Source organism: Cryptomeria japonica, chromosome 10, assembly GCF_030272615.1.
Source record: "Cryptomeria japonica chromosome 10, Sugi_1.0, whole genome shotgun sequence".
Taxonomy (NCBI): domain Eukaryota; kingdom Viridiplantae; phylum Streptophyta; class Pinopsida; order Cupressales; family Cupressaceae; genus Cryptomeria; species Cryptomeria japonica.
This window is the reverse complement of record NC_081414.1, coordinates 264,883,379-264,899,705: the sequence shown is the minus strand read 5'-3', so window position 1 is coordinate 264,899,705 and position 16,327 is coordinate 264,883,379. Positions and strand designations below refer to the sequence as shown.

The window sequence follows — 16,327 nt, the reverse complement described above, 5'->3', positions numbered from 1 at the left end:
TCAATTTTTGAGGACAACTCCATTTTTAAACCATTACCATGCCCAATTTTCATTAGAATGGGCAAATTAGGAATTTTATCGTGAAAATCAGGTGTTGGGTGCCAAGAGACCAAACGGTACTTTGAGTTTTGAAATTTAAATTTTGAAAATTTCGAGTTCTTGAAGGTATTTTAATGGTGAAATTCACTGTTAACTGGTTTTGAGGAAAATTGGAAAAGTGTTACAAAGTTGAATCAGTGTCAAATATTGTTTGATTATTATGTGGAATGACGGAATTAGTATATGAAATTGTGAATTGGATCATTTGGATCCCGGCTCATGATTTTATTTTTCAATTTTTGACAAATGGCAGAAAGTTGAATTTTATTTTCTGACAAAATAAATAAGATGCAATAATTGCGCTTAGGGGCGGTATGCCTGCCTAGGCAACATCAACTTTGCCCCAAAAACAACTTTGTCCAAAATTGACAAATTTATAGTCAAAATTTGTCCAATTGGCCTCCTGAAAGAAATGGCAATCTCAATTTGGGCCCAAAGTGCTCATAAAATACAGCAACCTCCTAGACCAACAAATCTTCACACTTCTTCAAACACTTGTACATGTGTTAACAAAACCTATTCAAGAAAAGAATAGTAGATGTTGGCATGTTCAGTTATTTTTCTTGGTTTCTTGTCCATCATATGCTCAGACATCCTGAAACAAACAAACAAAAATATAAAAGGCATTCCCCTGCACTCAATGAAAAATATATCACACTTTGCAAGTCTACATTGGAAAGATACTCCATAATGATGTAGAATTTGATATGAGAGTGACACATTATGGAAGGTTTGGCCATTAAAATGTCAGGGTCTCAAAGAAAATTAAGTGCTAAAAGTAAATGCAAACAATCACTGTAAAAAGAATACTTGAGAAAGAACAGATTTCATCTGGTCAAGATGCTCAACAACCCAAGAATTGAAGTTAAAAGACAAAGAATGTGAATTCTTATGGAAAGTAGCGAAACAGAATCAATAAGTTACCCATTTGTACAAATTCCAGAACCCATTCTTCCTATCCGTCACAAAGAAAAGTTCTCCTGCAATACATAAAGGAAGTTACTAAATAAAGGGATTAAATACAAAGATGCTAAAGAGTGCAAATAACAGAATAATATCTTCAGATCTTTTTCCATTATAATTAGCAATAAGGATAAATACCCAGTTCTTCAAAAAATAAACAGCTACAAGGACATAGAGTTCTTCATATTTGTTGAATTATTTCCAATTCTTTCCAACAGATCAAAAGAGATAATTATTTCTGATACCCTATGTTTAGGCATAACAATGAGTGAATGCAAGATGAGGGGCTGCAGAAATTGGGAAAAAACATTCTTCACTTAAATGATATTGGAACGAATAACCATATTTCATTAATGGAAAATGTGACTATAGTTCAACTTCCAGGAGACCATACCTCTTCTCTAATATTAAAAAGTAAACAGCGTTATACTGATGCATTGTGAAATATGAAACATATAGAAAAGATGGGCAATTGAGAAACCAATGTTGAACTCATTCAACTGCAATATTAGGAAATCATACTTTAAAATTCTTTCTTAGATAGATGCGTGTTGATGGTGTTTTTACACACTATGCAACCCAGAGTAAAATACTAAGTATTCTATACTCTCTTGAACAAAGACTCCCCAAATGCTAAGTTGTGTGATCAAATGGGACGACTCCAAGGTTCCAAATGTCAGGTTTTGACGTGCTCTTGGATAGACTTAGTTGTATGATGTGATATTGCTGGTATCACAAGATGGACTTACATTGAATGCTTGACTGCTTTGAATGTCATTGGAACGTGGGATTTCACTTGATTTGAAAAAAAAAGAAAAAGGATAGGGTTGAGAAAGCTAATCTACTCCTAGAAATGCAAGAGCAATGGACAGTCTTTGATGAAACTCAACTAAGTTTTTGTTTAACATGCAGTGAACATCTCCACAAGGCTAGTGCGATCTTGTAGGGATAGCTTTATGATTTTCATATCACCGCTACAAGCATAGACACCATCAAGTTGATGCATATCAATGAAGGAGCGATAATTGAAGTTAAGATTGGCTAAAATGGATCCAGTTGACTACGCAAGACATTTTACAATCAATAAGGTGTTAGTAGTATGGATGTACAAATTTCACCATTGATCATACACAAAGTTCTTCCATTCATCTAAACAACATGAACATCAAATGAGAAGAAGAGACCATGCAAATTGCCAAATCAACATATGAATTTCACCATATCTTCAATGAAGTTTACATGCTTCTTACATCAAAGTCTTGGCAACAATCTTTGCCTTCTCTTCCTACTTTATTCTAACTACTTGCTATCTGCTATTTTCTACTCTTGAACTACTGTCTATTCACCTTTACAAATGAAAGAGTGGAGCCTTATATAGTGCTCTCATTACAATTGAGTGGCTTAGATTGATTCACGATCAATGGCCAAGATTGAAAGATAGAAACCCTAATTAGGGTTTGCTACACCCATTGCAAAGCATTTAATGCTTGACCAATGACAAAATTACATTTGATGGGACACATGTCCTTCCTTGAATAATTGATCAATAGATGATGACGGTAGGTGCATCGAACTTTGTGCCCGCAAGTGATAGTTATCCTCTTTGTTGGATGAGTTAGGTACTTAGAATCTGGACGCCTTATCTTAGAATGATATAATCGGATAAGTGATGATTAGGCACCACCTCAATTCGCTTGATCTTTGTAACTCATCACAAGTTGTAAATAAAAGAGGCATATCTCTTGATACTCAACATTATCAAGCGCCTGATGTGATGATGACTTTGCTCAAATCAATCCTCTAACGGTGATTAACTCTTATAAAACTAACTTCCGCTTTGATCACTTGCATTCCCCTTGTCTTGTGTGGAAATTCCTTCGTCTTGATTGTCTTTGATCTTCTTTACCTTTCTTGATTACTCTCTTGTACTAACAATACTTCTTGGATTTCCAGAGGAAATTCAAGACTATGTAAATTTCTTCCTTGAGTGCTTGATGTTGATTGCCACTCTTTGCCTTGTAGTGCTCGACTTCCAATATTCCTTATGTGAAATCCTTTCCTTCAAGCAGCTTCCTTGTATCCTTCTACCCACTGGTAAAGCCTTCTATGTATGTCCTATCATCTATTGCAATTCAAGTGTGCTAGCGTATCATCATGTTGATCACGTTATTTGCCTTCGCTGCCATCCTTATGTTGATCTTGATATTTTTCTTGTTACTTTGCAGTTGTGATGTCCTTCACCATGTTGCACTCCTTTATGTGGCTACATCCTAATTGTGAAGTTTGACCCGCCCCTTTGCATTGTAGTGCCTTGTGCTTGGCGATCCCATCAGCTACCTTGTATGAGCTTGAGACTTGAAGTGCAATGTCTCCCTTAGGCCCTTGTCTTTGCTCATGTGGTCAAATCTTGAGGTTGTAAGTGAGCTGATAAGCCTTCATCTTGGAGCCGATCTTCATCACTTGCTTTGCATGTTCATCCTACTTACATCAAACCTGGAAACAAACATAACTTGAATCAAAACATTGCAAACAGTACTTAATCAAACTTCCTACTACCTTCTCTAATCTGGAAATGAATTTTCTGATCATGGAAACATCTAATTTTAAGTCTGATTTTGTGTCTCAGGCCTGATTTGCATTGGTTTGCAAGGGTCAAAGGAAGTGGAAGGAAGTGATGAATCACTTACCAATTGACTTGGCATTCCATTCTCTTGTCGTGGATCAGACTTTCCCTTGGAGGTGTTCTAGCATGGTCATGATCATCACCAATCAGGGGAAATGTGAGGTGAAAGTTTGCTATTTGCAAGGGTACTGGAAGTGATTTCTTCATTGATTGCTTAGCTTGCTACTTCATTCGCTCTTGAATATTAGATTGCACTTCTACTTGGGTGGCAGAAGTGCCTATGCCTTAGGTCGCACACTGCCATTGTATAGGACGAATTAAATCCTTAAGTCACACATTGTAATGGACGGATGCGGTCATTGCCAAGGGACGGACGTGGTCATTGCCAAGGGACGGAAAATGCCTTAGGTTGCTGAGCAAAGAAATCGCCCAAGATGATTAAATCGCACCTCCACATTCCAAGGAAATGAAATCAGACTTGCTTCAAACTTGATTGAAAATTAAAACCCCTTTATTCGTTGATCTTGACCATCAAAGGCAATGAACCATCCTGAAGAGGCTAACCTAGAAAGCAAAAAAAAGTGGGGGTCCCCATTTGCAATGGGGCGATGTGTGAAAACGTCACAACAATGTGGAATGCTGATTAGATCCCTTAAGCCTGTGCAAGAGTGCAGAAATTCAATAGAATGTTTCATTGTAGTTTTTTGGCAGGTTATGTTGCAACATGACAATGTTTTTATGGAGATGCAGGTGTTAGGACTGAGAAGTTGTCACAAGCTAACTTGGACAAAATGCTTAAGATTAAGAAATGAAGGCGCTGCTGAACCAAATCATAGGTTGCCTTATTCTACACTGTATTTCCATAGTGCAGGATACCGTCAACACAACTAGTACAAAAGATCTTTGACAGTTTGCTTGGTCTAATGATTGATAGGAGCTCGGTTGAGATCAATTGTGAGACAAGCTATGTTACCCCGAGTTTCCGGGATGGGGACGGCAAGATGAGTTTCCGGGACAGCAAATTTTTTTGCCAATTTTGGGGACGGCGGGGGGACGGAAAAGGGGATGGTGATATAGAATATAGGGAAATTTTAAATGTTCATATGAAAAATAGATAAAGCATGTATATATACATTATATTCATATGAAAATGTTAAAAAAGCAAGTATATGTACACTATAGAACCTTAACATACCACATTTGTGTTCAAAATTCATTGTCAATACTCAATATGTATTCATAATTCAGAATTCATTGTCAATACTCAATATGCATTCATAATTCAGAATTAATTGTCAATACTGGATATGCATTCATAATTGAAAATTCATTGTCAATATGCCAGCACTTGTTTGCATGTAGTTTATTGTTTCTTTTTGGTTGGAGGATATTTTGATAGTCTTCCATTACTATTATGACCGACAACCACTTCTTTATGCACTAGAAAGTTTTGGGTGTTTGTGAAATTCGTTACCAAGTTGTTATTCATATTTCTGAGTGCTTGTGGCTATAATTGAGACTTGTTTACCTTTCATATCGGTGAAAAGTCCAATATTGCAGACCCACAACCACTTTTTTCTACGCATTACCTGTTGTGCGTATTGCATACCCATCCCCGTCCTGGACAGGGACCCCTGTGTTATGTGTCTATCTGCCCCGATGGAGAAACTCGCGTATCCTCAATTCAAGTCCCAAGTTTGGTCGTAAAACTTCAAAATCGGCCTAATTGCCCGAATCGCAAGATTAGAACTCTCAAACCTGACCTCTGCAAATGCCTCCCAAAGCCCGGAGTCCATCAATTGAGGGGGAATTTAAATGAAGTTAAAATCGGCCTAGAAGGCCAAAATGAGAGTTCAAGGTTGACAAATCGGCCCCAAAGGCCGAAATTCAAACAGGGAAGGCACAATTGCCTCCCAGAAACCCGAAATTCATCAAATCCCTTTTAGCTGAAAATTTCAAAGCGTACAAAAGCCCCATTAAACCATTAAAGCTTCAAAATCGGCTCAATAAACCAAAAAACTAAGGGAGGTAAGAGTCGCGCAATTCGGCCAATTAGCCAAAAAAGAAAAAAATTCTAAATCTTCCAAATTGGCTAATTTGCTCAAAATGACAAAGGGAGACATTTCGAAAACAACTTAAACTCTCTGAATCGTCATTCGACCCAAAATTAAACTTGTCAAGTCGCACCAAAAGGTTTCTCAATCCCGGAAATCATAAACAAATGCCTGAATTTTGTCTGAAGTTGGAGAACAAATCAGGACGAAGAATCGGAGTCCACGTTAGAAAAGAGACGTTTAAAGGATATGTCTCACAAAGAGCTTCTCAAGCCCCAAACTCCATCGAGACGTAGCCAAACGGCATTCAAAATTTAATATTTGTTAAATTAAATTAATTAATTTTTCAAATTGATTGATTAAAGTCCAAATTGATTGTTCGCAAGAAAACGACGTCAAGGAAGAGCAAAAGTGTCAACCTAAGGCTCAGATTGAAGGTGCGATGGCAAGCGAAGTTGAGAAGCAAAGAAGAAGAAATGCAGGATCACACCACAAAGTGCGAGATTGGAACCAAGCATTGGGAAGCGTGTCGTTGAACCACGAAGTTGAAGTCCACCACTGAGACCAAAGGCCAAAGAACATTCAAAATGCAGTAATTATGCACTCTCAGAAATGCACAGCTGGAAAGATATTCTAGAAACTCAGTTTTAAAACCTAAAACTGTTTTAATGTAAAACTGCTTGTGGGCCCCACTTAAGATATTTTGAAACAAAGGGGAAACAAGTCAGTTGTGGACAACTATTCCCAACCACCAAGATGACCGAATTAATGCCAAACAGTTGTAGGTAGCGTAGTTGGAATGGTGGTTGGATAGATAACTGAAAATTGAGTGGGCATGGGGTTAAAGCTGCCAACTTCTAGAAGGCAGGTTGCAGCCCTTGGATGTAGTCAATCCTGGCCACTGGTTTGACATGTAAAATCTATTAAAGGCAGGATGCCTCTCATTGTAAGGGGTTAGAGATTTTTTGTTCGATTAGTAGACTTTAGTTAGATTATTGTTAGATTTTTAGGCAATTAGAATATGCTAGATTGTAGAAGGTTAAATTTTAGTAGCATAGAGATGTTGTAGAAATTGTTGTAATAGGAAGCTGAAATCAATATATAGACATCGATTTGGTGTTTATAATCTTGTTTTCATCCTGTTTGCATGGTTTCTTTCAAGATTTTAGATAGATTTTTATGTTTTGGGTGTGTAAGTATTTGATGGATTCAGGCTCATACCATTGAGGATATACTGATTGTGTATCCTTTTGTATGGTTAACCTGAGCCTTTGAATCGTGCTTAGTTCAATTGCAGGTGTCCGTTTGAGCTGCGCCAGAATTGGGTGTTTAGCCATACTCCTGCAGTCTGAAAATCTTCCAAGTCCCTTTGAAGATTGCACTATTCCTGCAAGGTTGTGAGCCATTCTGGCCAAGCAGGGATTGGTTATGTTGAATCCGTCTACCCGCATACCATCCTTATTGATTTTAGGTTTCCTAAACCCTTCTCTTTGCTTTTTATTTCGCGGTTTGGGAATCGCAGCAGACCAGCTTGTTGCAAAAACGTAAGACCCCTTGTGCTCCCAGCAAAACACATCGACCATTGAGTTATCCTGCAATCAAGAACTAACATTGAGAACCTTGAGGTTGTCCCCTTTGATCAATTAAAAACAGCATTAGGGCTTCCTTACACAAGAGAGGATAGGATACTCGCCGAGATCTTTCTATTCTACATTGGCCAAATAGAGTTGTAGCAATGCGACTTTAGACAAGTCAACACTACCGAGTTCTAAGTGTTTGTGAAATTTATTACCAGGCTGCTGCTCATTATTTCTAAGTGATTATGGATATGATTCAGACATGTTTACCTGTCATATTAGTGAAAATCCAATTTAATAGACCTATAATGAAATTAAAAAATGTTTTTTTTGAGCATTTGAGTTTTTTTTTTGAATGTGCTGGGAAAAGGGGGACGGCTGGCTGTCCCTGGGACGGTTAGGGGACATCATTGACGTCCCCAACCATAATGGGGACGGGGGGACATCCCCCTTGAGAATCATTACCGTCCCCAAGTTTCCGGGACGTTTCCCACAGATTTTGCAATTTTGGGGACGGCAAGGGGACGTCCCCTGACTGTCCCCAAGTCCTCGAAATGTCCCTGGTACGGGGACGGGGGATCTTAGCCCGGGGATGCATCCCTGGGTAACGTAGGAGATAAGTTCAAACATGCCAAAGTAAAGATCTGCAACAATATTTTCATGGTTAATGTGCATCATATTATTTATTGTAACACTGGAATTACTCTTAGTATTCATAATTATGATAAACATTGACTGCTAATCTCACTAGGTGAAGGTGCCAAAACAAATCTCAAATGACATTTTCCCCTAGTGCATGCATCTTCAACAAACATGACAGATTCTCACATTAAATATAAAAAGATGATGGTATTATTTGTCCATTGATTTCATTACTACATCAAATAACAGGTTTTTGTAGCTTAAATCATGACACCATATATATTAGCGATGCTCAGGTTTCAAAAAAAAAAATTATGCTCACTAGTTCTTATTATAGAACAACAACAGTACCTTGTGGTGACCACTTTGGTTCAGTTGGGGATTCTATCAAATTTGGATCATTTCCAGCAATGCAGACCCGTTTCTCAATCTTGCTGCAAATAAATTTAAAAAAGGAATCCAGATAATTAACATTGAAAGTTCATTGAAATCACATGGTGTGACTTTTCCAACAGAAATAATCTCCATAAACAGGAGCTAAGAAGAAACTCTATCCCATATTATCATATTTTTTTTAAGTATGTACAAGATCAATTGACAACTCACCCATCTGCAGACAGGTAGCCAACCCAAAGCTCTGCTTTGTCCCAAGGCATGTTTGGATGACTCCATTCAATCCATGCCATCCTTCTCCCATCGAGTGCCAAACGGGGGAAAGCATAGAAATCATTACCACTGACCAATACAGTTGGCTCTAAGCATACAAAAAAAATCAACAAGTCACAATCAGAAGACTGCAGATTTCCACATTGGTTTATTGGACTACCAAATTCATACTAAGATAGCCTTGATTGCACATTTATTTATGAGTAACATACACCAGACAATTAACTTGACTCTGAATGGAAAACTAACCCCAATTGTAATATGAACCTAAGCAAAATATGAGAGATTTGACATCTTTAAAGAGACACCTTTTATTTGATCCCCACTAAGCTCCACGGAAACTATTGTTGTAGGTGGATTTGTCTTGCTTTCTCGATGATCTGCTCACAAACATATCATGCAAGTGACAGAACACAAGAATCATCCATGGCATAACCCAAGTGAAATTCTTTTAAAACTGCCATAAGGAATCAATTGGCTAACCTTCTCTCACAGTTATATAGCGGTCCAAATGCAAATCCACCACTCCATCCGCATAACAAACAGTTGGCCCTCCATAATCTGGTGTAAGTGGAACTGGATATTGATCTGCAAATATGGCAAGCATAAATATTATCACAAACTGAAGCTACATGGATACATTTTATAACGTACAGTCAAAAAAAGACAAGTTCCTTGATACCAGATCATTTAAAAAGTGATCAAATGACAAATTAGCAGCTCACGCACAATTTTCTTTTTTAATGTTGCTGGAAAGACAATATACTTTTTATAAAGAGAACAGCAGAAAGACCCATTAATCCACTAAGGTTATTGTGTGCATTTATACAACAGTGTAGTTACTACAAAGGAACCCAGCGTACAACACACTGCCACATTCCAAACACATGAAAATTAGCAAGTGCCACCAAGACTAAATAAGCAGGAAACACCTCTTATTGGATTGGTCAAAAGATTTGGCCATATCTAATTCAATAATTGTACCAGGTCAACAATAACAATGCAACAATTGAATGCTTTCTTGGACAGTGATAATATTGGATGCAATGTTTCTCCAAGTTTTGAGAACAGGAAGATGGGTACATGGAGATATGGTTTTGGTGAGACCAAAAGTTTTCAGGATTTTAGGGATAGCAAAGGGCAGTCATTTAAAAATTATATAAAAAATAATATTTGAAGAAACAATTATGAAAAATATTAAAAGAAACTACAATTTATCATTTATGTAAATAATATGAGTAAAAGAAGCTGAAATTTATACAAAGTGTTAAAGTAGAATTGATAATTTGACAATCAATTGATCCAATGATCAACAATAAGCATCTATATTATATTATTTATACTAATAATCTAGTTCAAGATACAAAGTACAAATTCTGCACAAGACGATGGCTAATCTAATTAATTGTCTGACGTAAATGTCACAGCATGCCCCTAGAACAAAATGTCAACCATCCCTACATACACTAGCTGATTCTCATTAATTTGTATTGACTCCTCAGGCTCTAGTCCTACCAAATTGTTGGACTCTCCTTGAACTCAATTGTCTTATGATCCATGAGATGAAAAGCACTACATACAGCCACAAATTACTCTTCTCTCATACAGCTAAGTATGTTCCCCTTGAAAGAGGGGATTAAGTTGCATGTACAGCAATTCCTCTAAGCAACAGATGAAATACAAAGCTGTGTTAAGAGTCGAATGGCTAGTGTATCTATAAATAATAGAGGCTCATACAACTGCCACCAACCCATCAGCATCTCTAGTGCCAAAGTTTTCCTATCTTTGTTGAGCCTACGTTGCCCATTAAATTGGAAGATCTAGTCCACTCATGTCAAAGCAATTTGACATTCAATTTCACCTTTCCATTATCTATGAGGAGAAGTCTACCAAGCTTCTCAACATACCACTTCAAATTCCGTGCATAAGTGGCCATGTGCAGGGTAGAGTTCAACTTCTCCCACCTCCTTTGAATAGACTAAATGTGCTCACCTTGAACTTCCAAGGTAGGTTAACTATGTCAAACAAAACCTTCATTTCACCAAGCATAATGACTAAGCATGATTATTGGGATATTCGATATTCAATATGAACATCACATTAACAAAGGAGAAAAAGGCTCCTTAAATAAGAGATTACAAAAGATCTATCCAATAAGAATAAGATCAACAACCAAGAAAAGTAAAAGACAACTAAAAGAATAAGGAATATACCTAAAGCCTATCCTAACGACTTAATTGACAGATATAACTAAATATTACAATATTTTTTAAATACCCTCAATGATCAATTTGTTAACTACACTAAGCCAAACCCAAAAGCTTAAAATGATCTATTGGTCAAAAAGCACAAAATGTTGGCTCTTGCTCAGAATGTTCTATGACATGAGCCTCTTGTGGAGACCCTCCCTGGTTGGATTGCTGATCAGCCAACCTCTTTCTACAAAACCTCTTCATAGTACTCTAGACTCCAATGGCTCGTCTCCAAATCGGCCAGGTACGTGCTCATTTACTTGCCTCTCTCATCATGTTTTTTCTACCACTATTAATTGCTCTGAGCATTTGGTGCCTCGAGCCTCGCCCGTTGAGACTTGCCTTCTCTCTAACTTTTCTTATGTCGTTGACTCACACGTGTCTCCCTTACCATCCGGATTGTCTTGTGTGGAGATCACGGCCCCTCCCTTCCTTTGTTGCCCATATGAATGCCACTTCGTGGCACCCTCAGAGGTTGTCTCCTCAACCTCGGTCCATCCTTCCGTTCTCTCACCTCGCATCAATCACCTCGTTGGGATGTCATTGGTCTCTCCTTCCTCAGGTTCCTCCCCCACGTCTAGTTGTTTTGTTTTGTCCCCCAGCTCCTTTGCAGTTGTCTCGTACCCCCTTTGCCTTCCCCGTTCCCTCATGTTGTTCGTGATTGGGAGAGTAAGTTGGTGGTCAACTTATTGGATGCCTCCTTGGACCCTTCATCCTTCAATTTTTTAAAGTGAGGACTCAACTTTGTTGTGGCCCCTCGTACTATCCCCCAAATTGGGTTCCTCATTGAAATCGAGAATACTATCCGTTCTCTCTTGTCGGGTGTTGCTGAGGAGGTGAGGCAAGATTGTGTCATAATCCTCAAACATGCTAAACCTCCCGCTCACAACATTCCTAAAGCTGAGATTCTTGCCTATAACAATCTTATGAGTAATAATGACTTGATTATTTCCAAAGCCAACAAAGGAAATACCACAGTCATTATGAATAGGCAAGACTATGTTTCCAAGATGTTGGATCTTCTCTTCGATGCCAATAGCTACAAGATCCTCTCCCTTACTCCAAAATCGTTAAAAAAGTCAAAGTCGCAGTGTCTAGTTCCTCATTTGATGTTGACACCAAGAGGCAACTTTTGCCTTCTAAAGAAATCACCCCTCGCATCTATGGGGTACCAAAAATTCACAAAGAAGACATTCCTTTAAGACCTATTGTTGACACCATTGGCTCACCAATGTATAATTTAGCCTCTTCCCTTGCCAAATTCATCTTGCCTTTGGTGGGTAAATCTGACTCTTTCGTCAAGGATTCCTCTCCTTTTATCCAATTTATCAAGGACACCAAATCGGATAATAATGACATCTTGGTGAGCTTCGACATTGTCTCCCTCTTCACCAAGGTTCCTATTCCAAACTCTATTGAGATCATCAAGCGCAAGGTGAGTAACGAGATTGCTTCTTCGGTCGAGTTGTACTTAAGATCTACCTTCTTTTCCTTCCAAGGAGTAATATATGAGCAGGTGGACAGGGTAGCTATGGGATCCCCTCTCTCACCGGTTATCGCTAATCTCTATATGGAGTTTTTTGAGGAGATGGCCCTCATGTCTTTCCCCCTTAAGCCATGTTGGTGGAAGCGTTATGTTGATGACACCAATGTTTGTTGGCCTCATGGCCTTGACAAATTGGAAGAATTTCATGCACACATCAACAGCTTGGCCTCTTGCATTTCATTCACCAAGGAGCTCGAATCAGATAACCAATTACCTTTCCTTGATGTTTTGCTCATTAGGAAGCCAGATGGCACCCTGGGTCGTCGTGTGTTCTGTAAGGCTACACGCATTGATCTCTTTATCCACTCCTCTTCCCACCACCACCCCAGCCAAAAAAGTTGGTGTCCTAAAAACCCTAGCCCTAAGAACCTATCGGATTTGTGACAATGATCACTTAAATCAAGAGTTATCCCATCTTCACCAAGTCTTCAAGTTGAATGGGTATTCTAACAAACAAATATCCAGGGCCCTCAACCAAGCCAAATCCTATTTCTATTCAATTTCCAACTCCAATTCTTCCCATCCTTCGCTTGCTTTAGGTGCTTCTCTTCATTATGTTGAAGGCATCTCTCAGAGAATCTCTAAAATCCTTATAAAAAGGGGTCTTCGAGTGGCCTTCAAACCCTTTTCAGTCTTAAGGAATAAGTTCCCCCCTCTTAAAGACTCCAAGGATATTCGTTCAGAATCGGGTGTGTACAAAGTGGTTTGTTCTTGTGGGATTCCCTACATAGGCGAAACAGGTTGCTCTTTCTACACCAGATTTAAAGAACATAGTGTCGACAAATCGGCCTTAGCTGAGCATTCCTCCTCCACCAAACACCACATTTGTTTGGAAAATGCTCAGATCGTTTCCAAGGAGGACAACTTCTACAAAAGGAAACTAAAGGAGGCCATAGAAATTAGCAACCACCCCACCAACCTCAACTACGATGAGGGATGGGTTTTAAGTCCTTCTTGGTCCCCCCTTTTGTCCTTCATCAATGGCCTCAATCATACTTCGGGTTGAGCTCCTCTTTCTCCCCCTTGGCTTGCTCCTCCTTCGCCTGCCCCCTCCCCCTCTCCTCCCCCCTCTTGTGTCCTTTCTCACCCCCTCCCCTCTCTCCTCCTCTCCTTCCTGTCCTCATCCCCTTTTGTTTTCTTCTTCTTCTTGTGCTCCTTTCCTCTGGATTCCCTCCCTTCAGTTCTCTAGCTTGTTGCTCTTGTGGTCGTCCTTTCCCCCCTCCCCACCTTTTTCCACCTGGTTGTTTTTTGTTGCTTCGCAATCTTTTCGGCTTTTATGTATCTTTCTTGTCCTCTTCTCTTCTTTATGTAGTTTTTAGCTCATGCTTATTTATTTATTTTTGTCGCACTTTTATCGTTATTTTACCTTCTTTAGCTTATATATATATATATATATATATATATATATATATATATATATATATATATATATATATATATATATATATATATATATATATATATATATATATATATATATATATATATATATATAATGTTTGATTGCTTCGTTATACATGCATGCACATATAATATACATTTACATATATTTATATATCATATACACATGCATGTATATAAACAATCATATACATTTAGAAATGTATAAATGTATATAATCATAAGAATAATGATTATATATATATATATATATATAAAATGTTTGATTGCTTCGATATACATGCATGCACATATAATATATTATATACGCGTGCATGTATATAAAATATGTATATGATTATATAAATATATATAATCATAAGAATAATGATTATATACATTTATGTATTCTTCGTTTGATATTCATATATATATATATGATTATTCAAATACAAATGCATGAATGTATAGATATATATGCATACATATATAATATATATTTGCATATATACATTATATACACATGCATATATATATAATGTTTGATTGCTTCGATATACATGCATGCACATATAATATATTATATACGCATGCATGTATATAAAATATGTATATGATTATATAAATGCATATAATCATAAGAATAATGATTATATACATTTATGTATTCTTAGTTTTATATTCATATATATATATATGATTATTCAAATACAAATGCATGAATGTATAGATATATATGCATACATATATAATATATATTTGCATATATACATTATATACACATGCATGTATATATATGCATTCATATATTAATATTTGAATAATCATATATATGTGTGTGTGTGTGTGTTTTGTTACTTTGTGTTAGGTTTCTCCTTTTTGCATTTTTCTTATTTGGTTTGTACTTTTTATTTGCGGTATTTGTTGTCTTTTTAGTGATCTTTGTAACCTTGTCTTTTTATTTTTTATTTTTATTTTTCCCACTCCTTGTTCTACGTGCTTGGGTCTTTCATATACTGCCTTGAGCTTGTCTTAGTCTGTAATTCACCTTCTTTAATATCCTGGCATTCTCTAAACATCCTGATGAGGGATCACAGAGTGTGTTCCGAAATGTTGATGCCAAAAAAGTCACATAATCAAATCCAGAAGCAGCAATAGATTTATCATTATGGATTGTGGAAATCTGATAATTTTAATGTGATAGCCTTCAAATTAGCCATCTGTCCTGCAATCCTAAGTCACAAAAATGAGAAACCCTTTGTTGTTGAAAACAACACTGAAATTTTTAGGCAAAAACTTGCAAAACCCGAACAACGAACAAAACCCGAGATTTTTATTTAAAAATCTGCAAAACAATCTTGGAACATTGCATTAAATCATACAAAGCCCACGTTTTTTTTTTAAAAAGTCAAAAAAATTAGAAACAAGACAATGATTTTTTGGAAAAATCGTTCAAAACCTAGCTGCAAAATTACAGTTGCTGAATTTTTTTAAAAAGCCCATTATTTTGTGAAAACATTGCCAGAAATTGTCTAAAAACTTGGCTAAAAACCTTAGCCATCTGAAGAACATCACGTTTTTTGAAAAAAAATGTCTAAAAGAAGGTAGAAATTCGCAATTTTCTGCACCAGACGAAATTCTGATCTAAGATTTTACAAAAAAAAAAAACTCGTATTCCTAGGAAAATCATCAAAAATGTTTAGTAAATTAGTCACATCTGCAAAAATATGCCAAACAAACCTGTCACCTCTGTTGCAGGTCTAAAACAAGTCCAAAAAAATCAGTTTTTTTAAAGCAAATGGTTGTATGCCTGAAACCCAGAAAATGCTTGCTTAAATACACAAAAAACACATGTGATTTAGTCGTAAACAAGCACAATTTACTAAGAATAAACCCACACAAATTTTTCGAAAAAACTCGTGAACTTCAGATAAACAAGCCTTCATAAATTTCTCATAAAATACACTGAATTCCTTCCAAAATGAACGACATGATTTCAAGCTTTTGAAAACCCTTCAAAAAATTTAGGTAAAAAAACCCACAAATTTTGTTCGAAAAAATTCACTGAATAATTGCCCATGAATTTATCAAAAAAATTGCCAAAATTTCAAAACAAATACACACAAATTTATTAAAAAAATCTGCCAAAACTTCAAGAAAAAAATCTAAGATTTTTCCTTCCTTGGTAGATCCATACAACATTGTACAAATTCGTATGAGCCCTTTTGATAAATTCTCTCTCACCAATCTTGAGGTTCCATCCAAACCCAAGCTTGTTTCCCGAGCTTTGATACCATATTAGGAAAAGTAATGACAAAGAATCATTATCAAGATGTTTAGTATTAAGTATGATCTTCATATTAACAATGGAGCAAAAGGCCCATTAGATAAGAAATTACATAATATCTATCCAATAAGGATAAGATCAACAACTAAGAAAAGGAGAAGACAACTAAGAGAATAAGGAATATACCAAAAGTCTATCCTAAGAACTTAATTGACCATTACAACTAGATATTACAATA

The 16,327-nt window shown here is 36.8% G+C and overlaps 1 protein-coding gene across 2 annotated transcripts in view; it reads right to left on the bottom strand.

The window, feature by feature from the left end:
* Positions 1-16,327, bottom strand: part of LOC131039098 (uncharacterized) — a 208,775-nt gene that overhangs the window by 99,991 nt on the left and 92,457 nt on the right. For both annotated transcript variants that reach the window (XM_057971752.1, XM_057971751.1), the window contains exons 3-7: positions 9,108-9,212; positions 8,933-9,004; positions 8,565-8,712; positions 8,310-8,392; positions 1,024-1,079 (exon numbers count right to left, since the gene is read on the bottom strand). In XM_057971752.1, the coding sequence (XP_057827735.1) occupies positions 1,024-1,079; positions 8,310-8,392; positions 8,565-8,712; positions 8,933-9,004; positions 9,108-9,212 (464 nt within the window). The remainder of the gene's footprint in view (positions 1-1,023; positions 1,080-8,309; positions 8,393-8,564; positions 8,713-8,932; positions 9,005-9,107; positions 9,213-16,327) is intronic.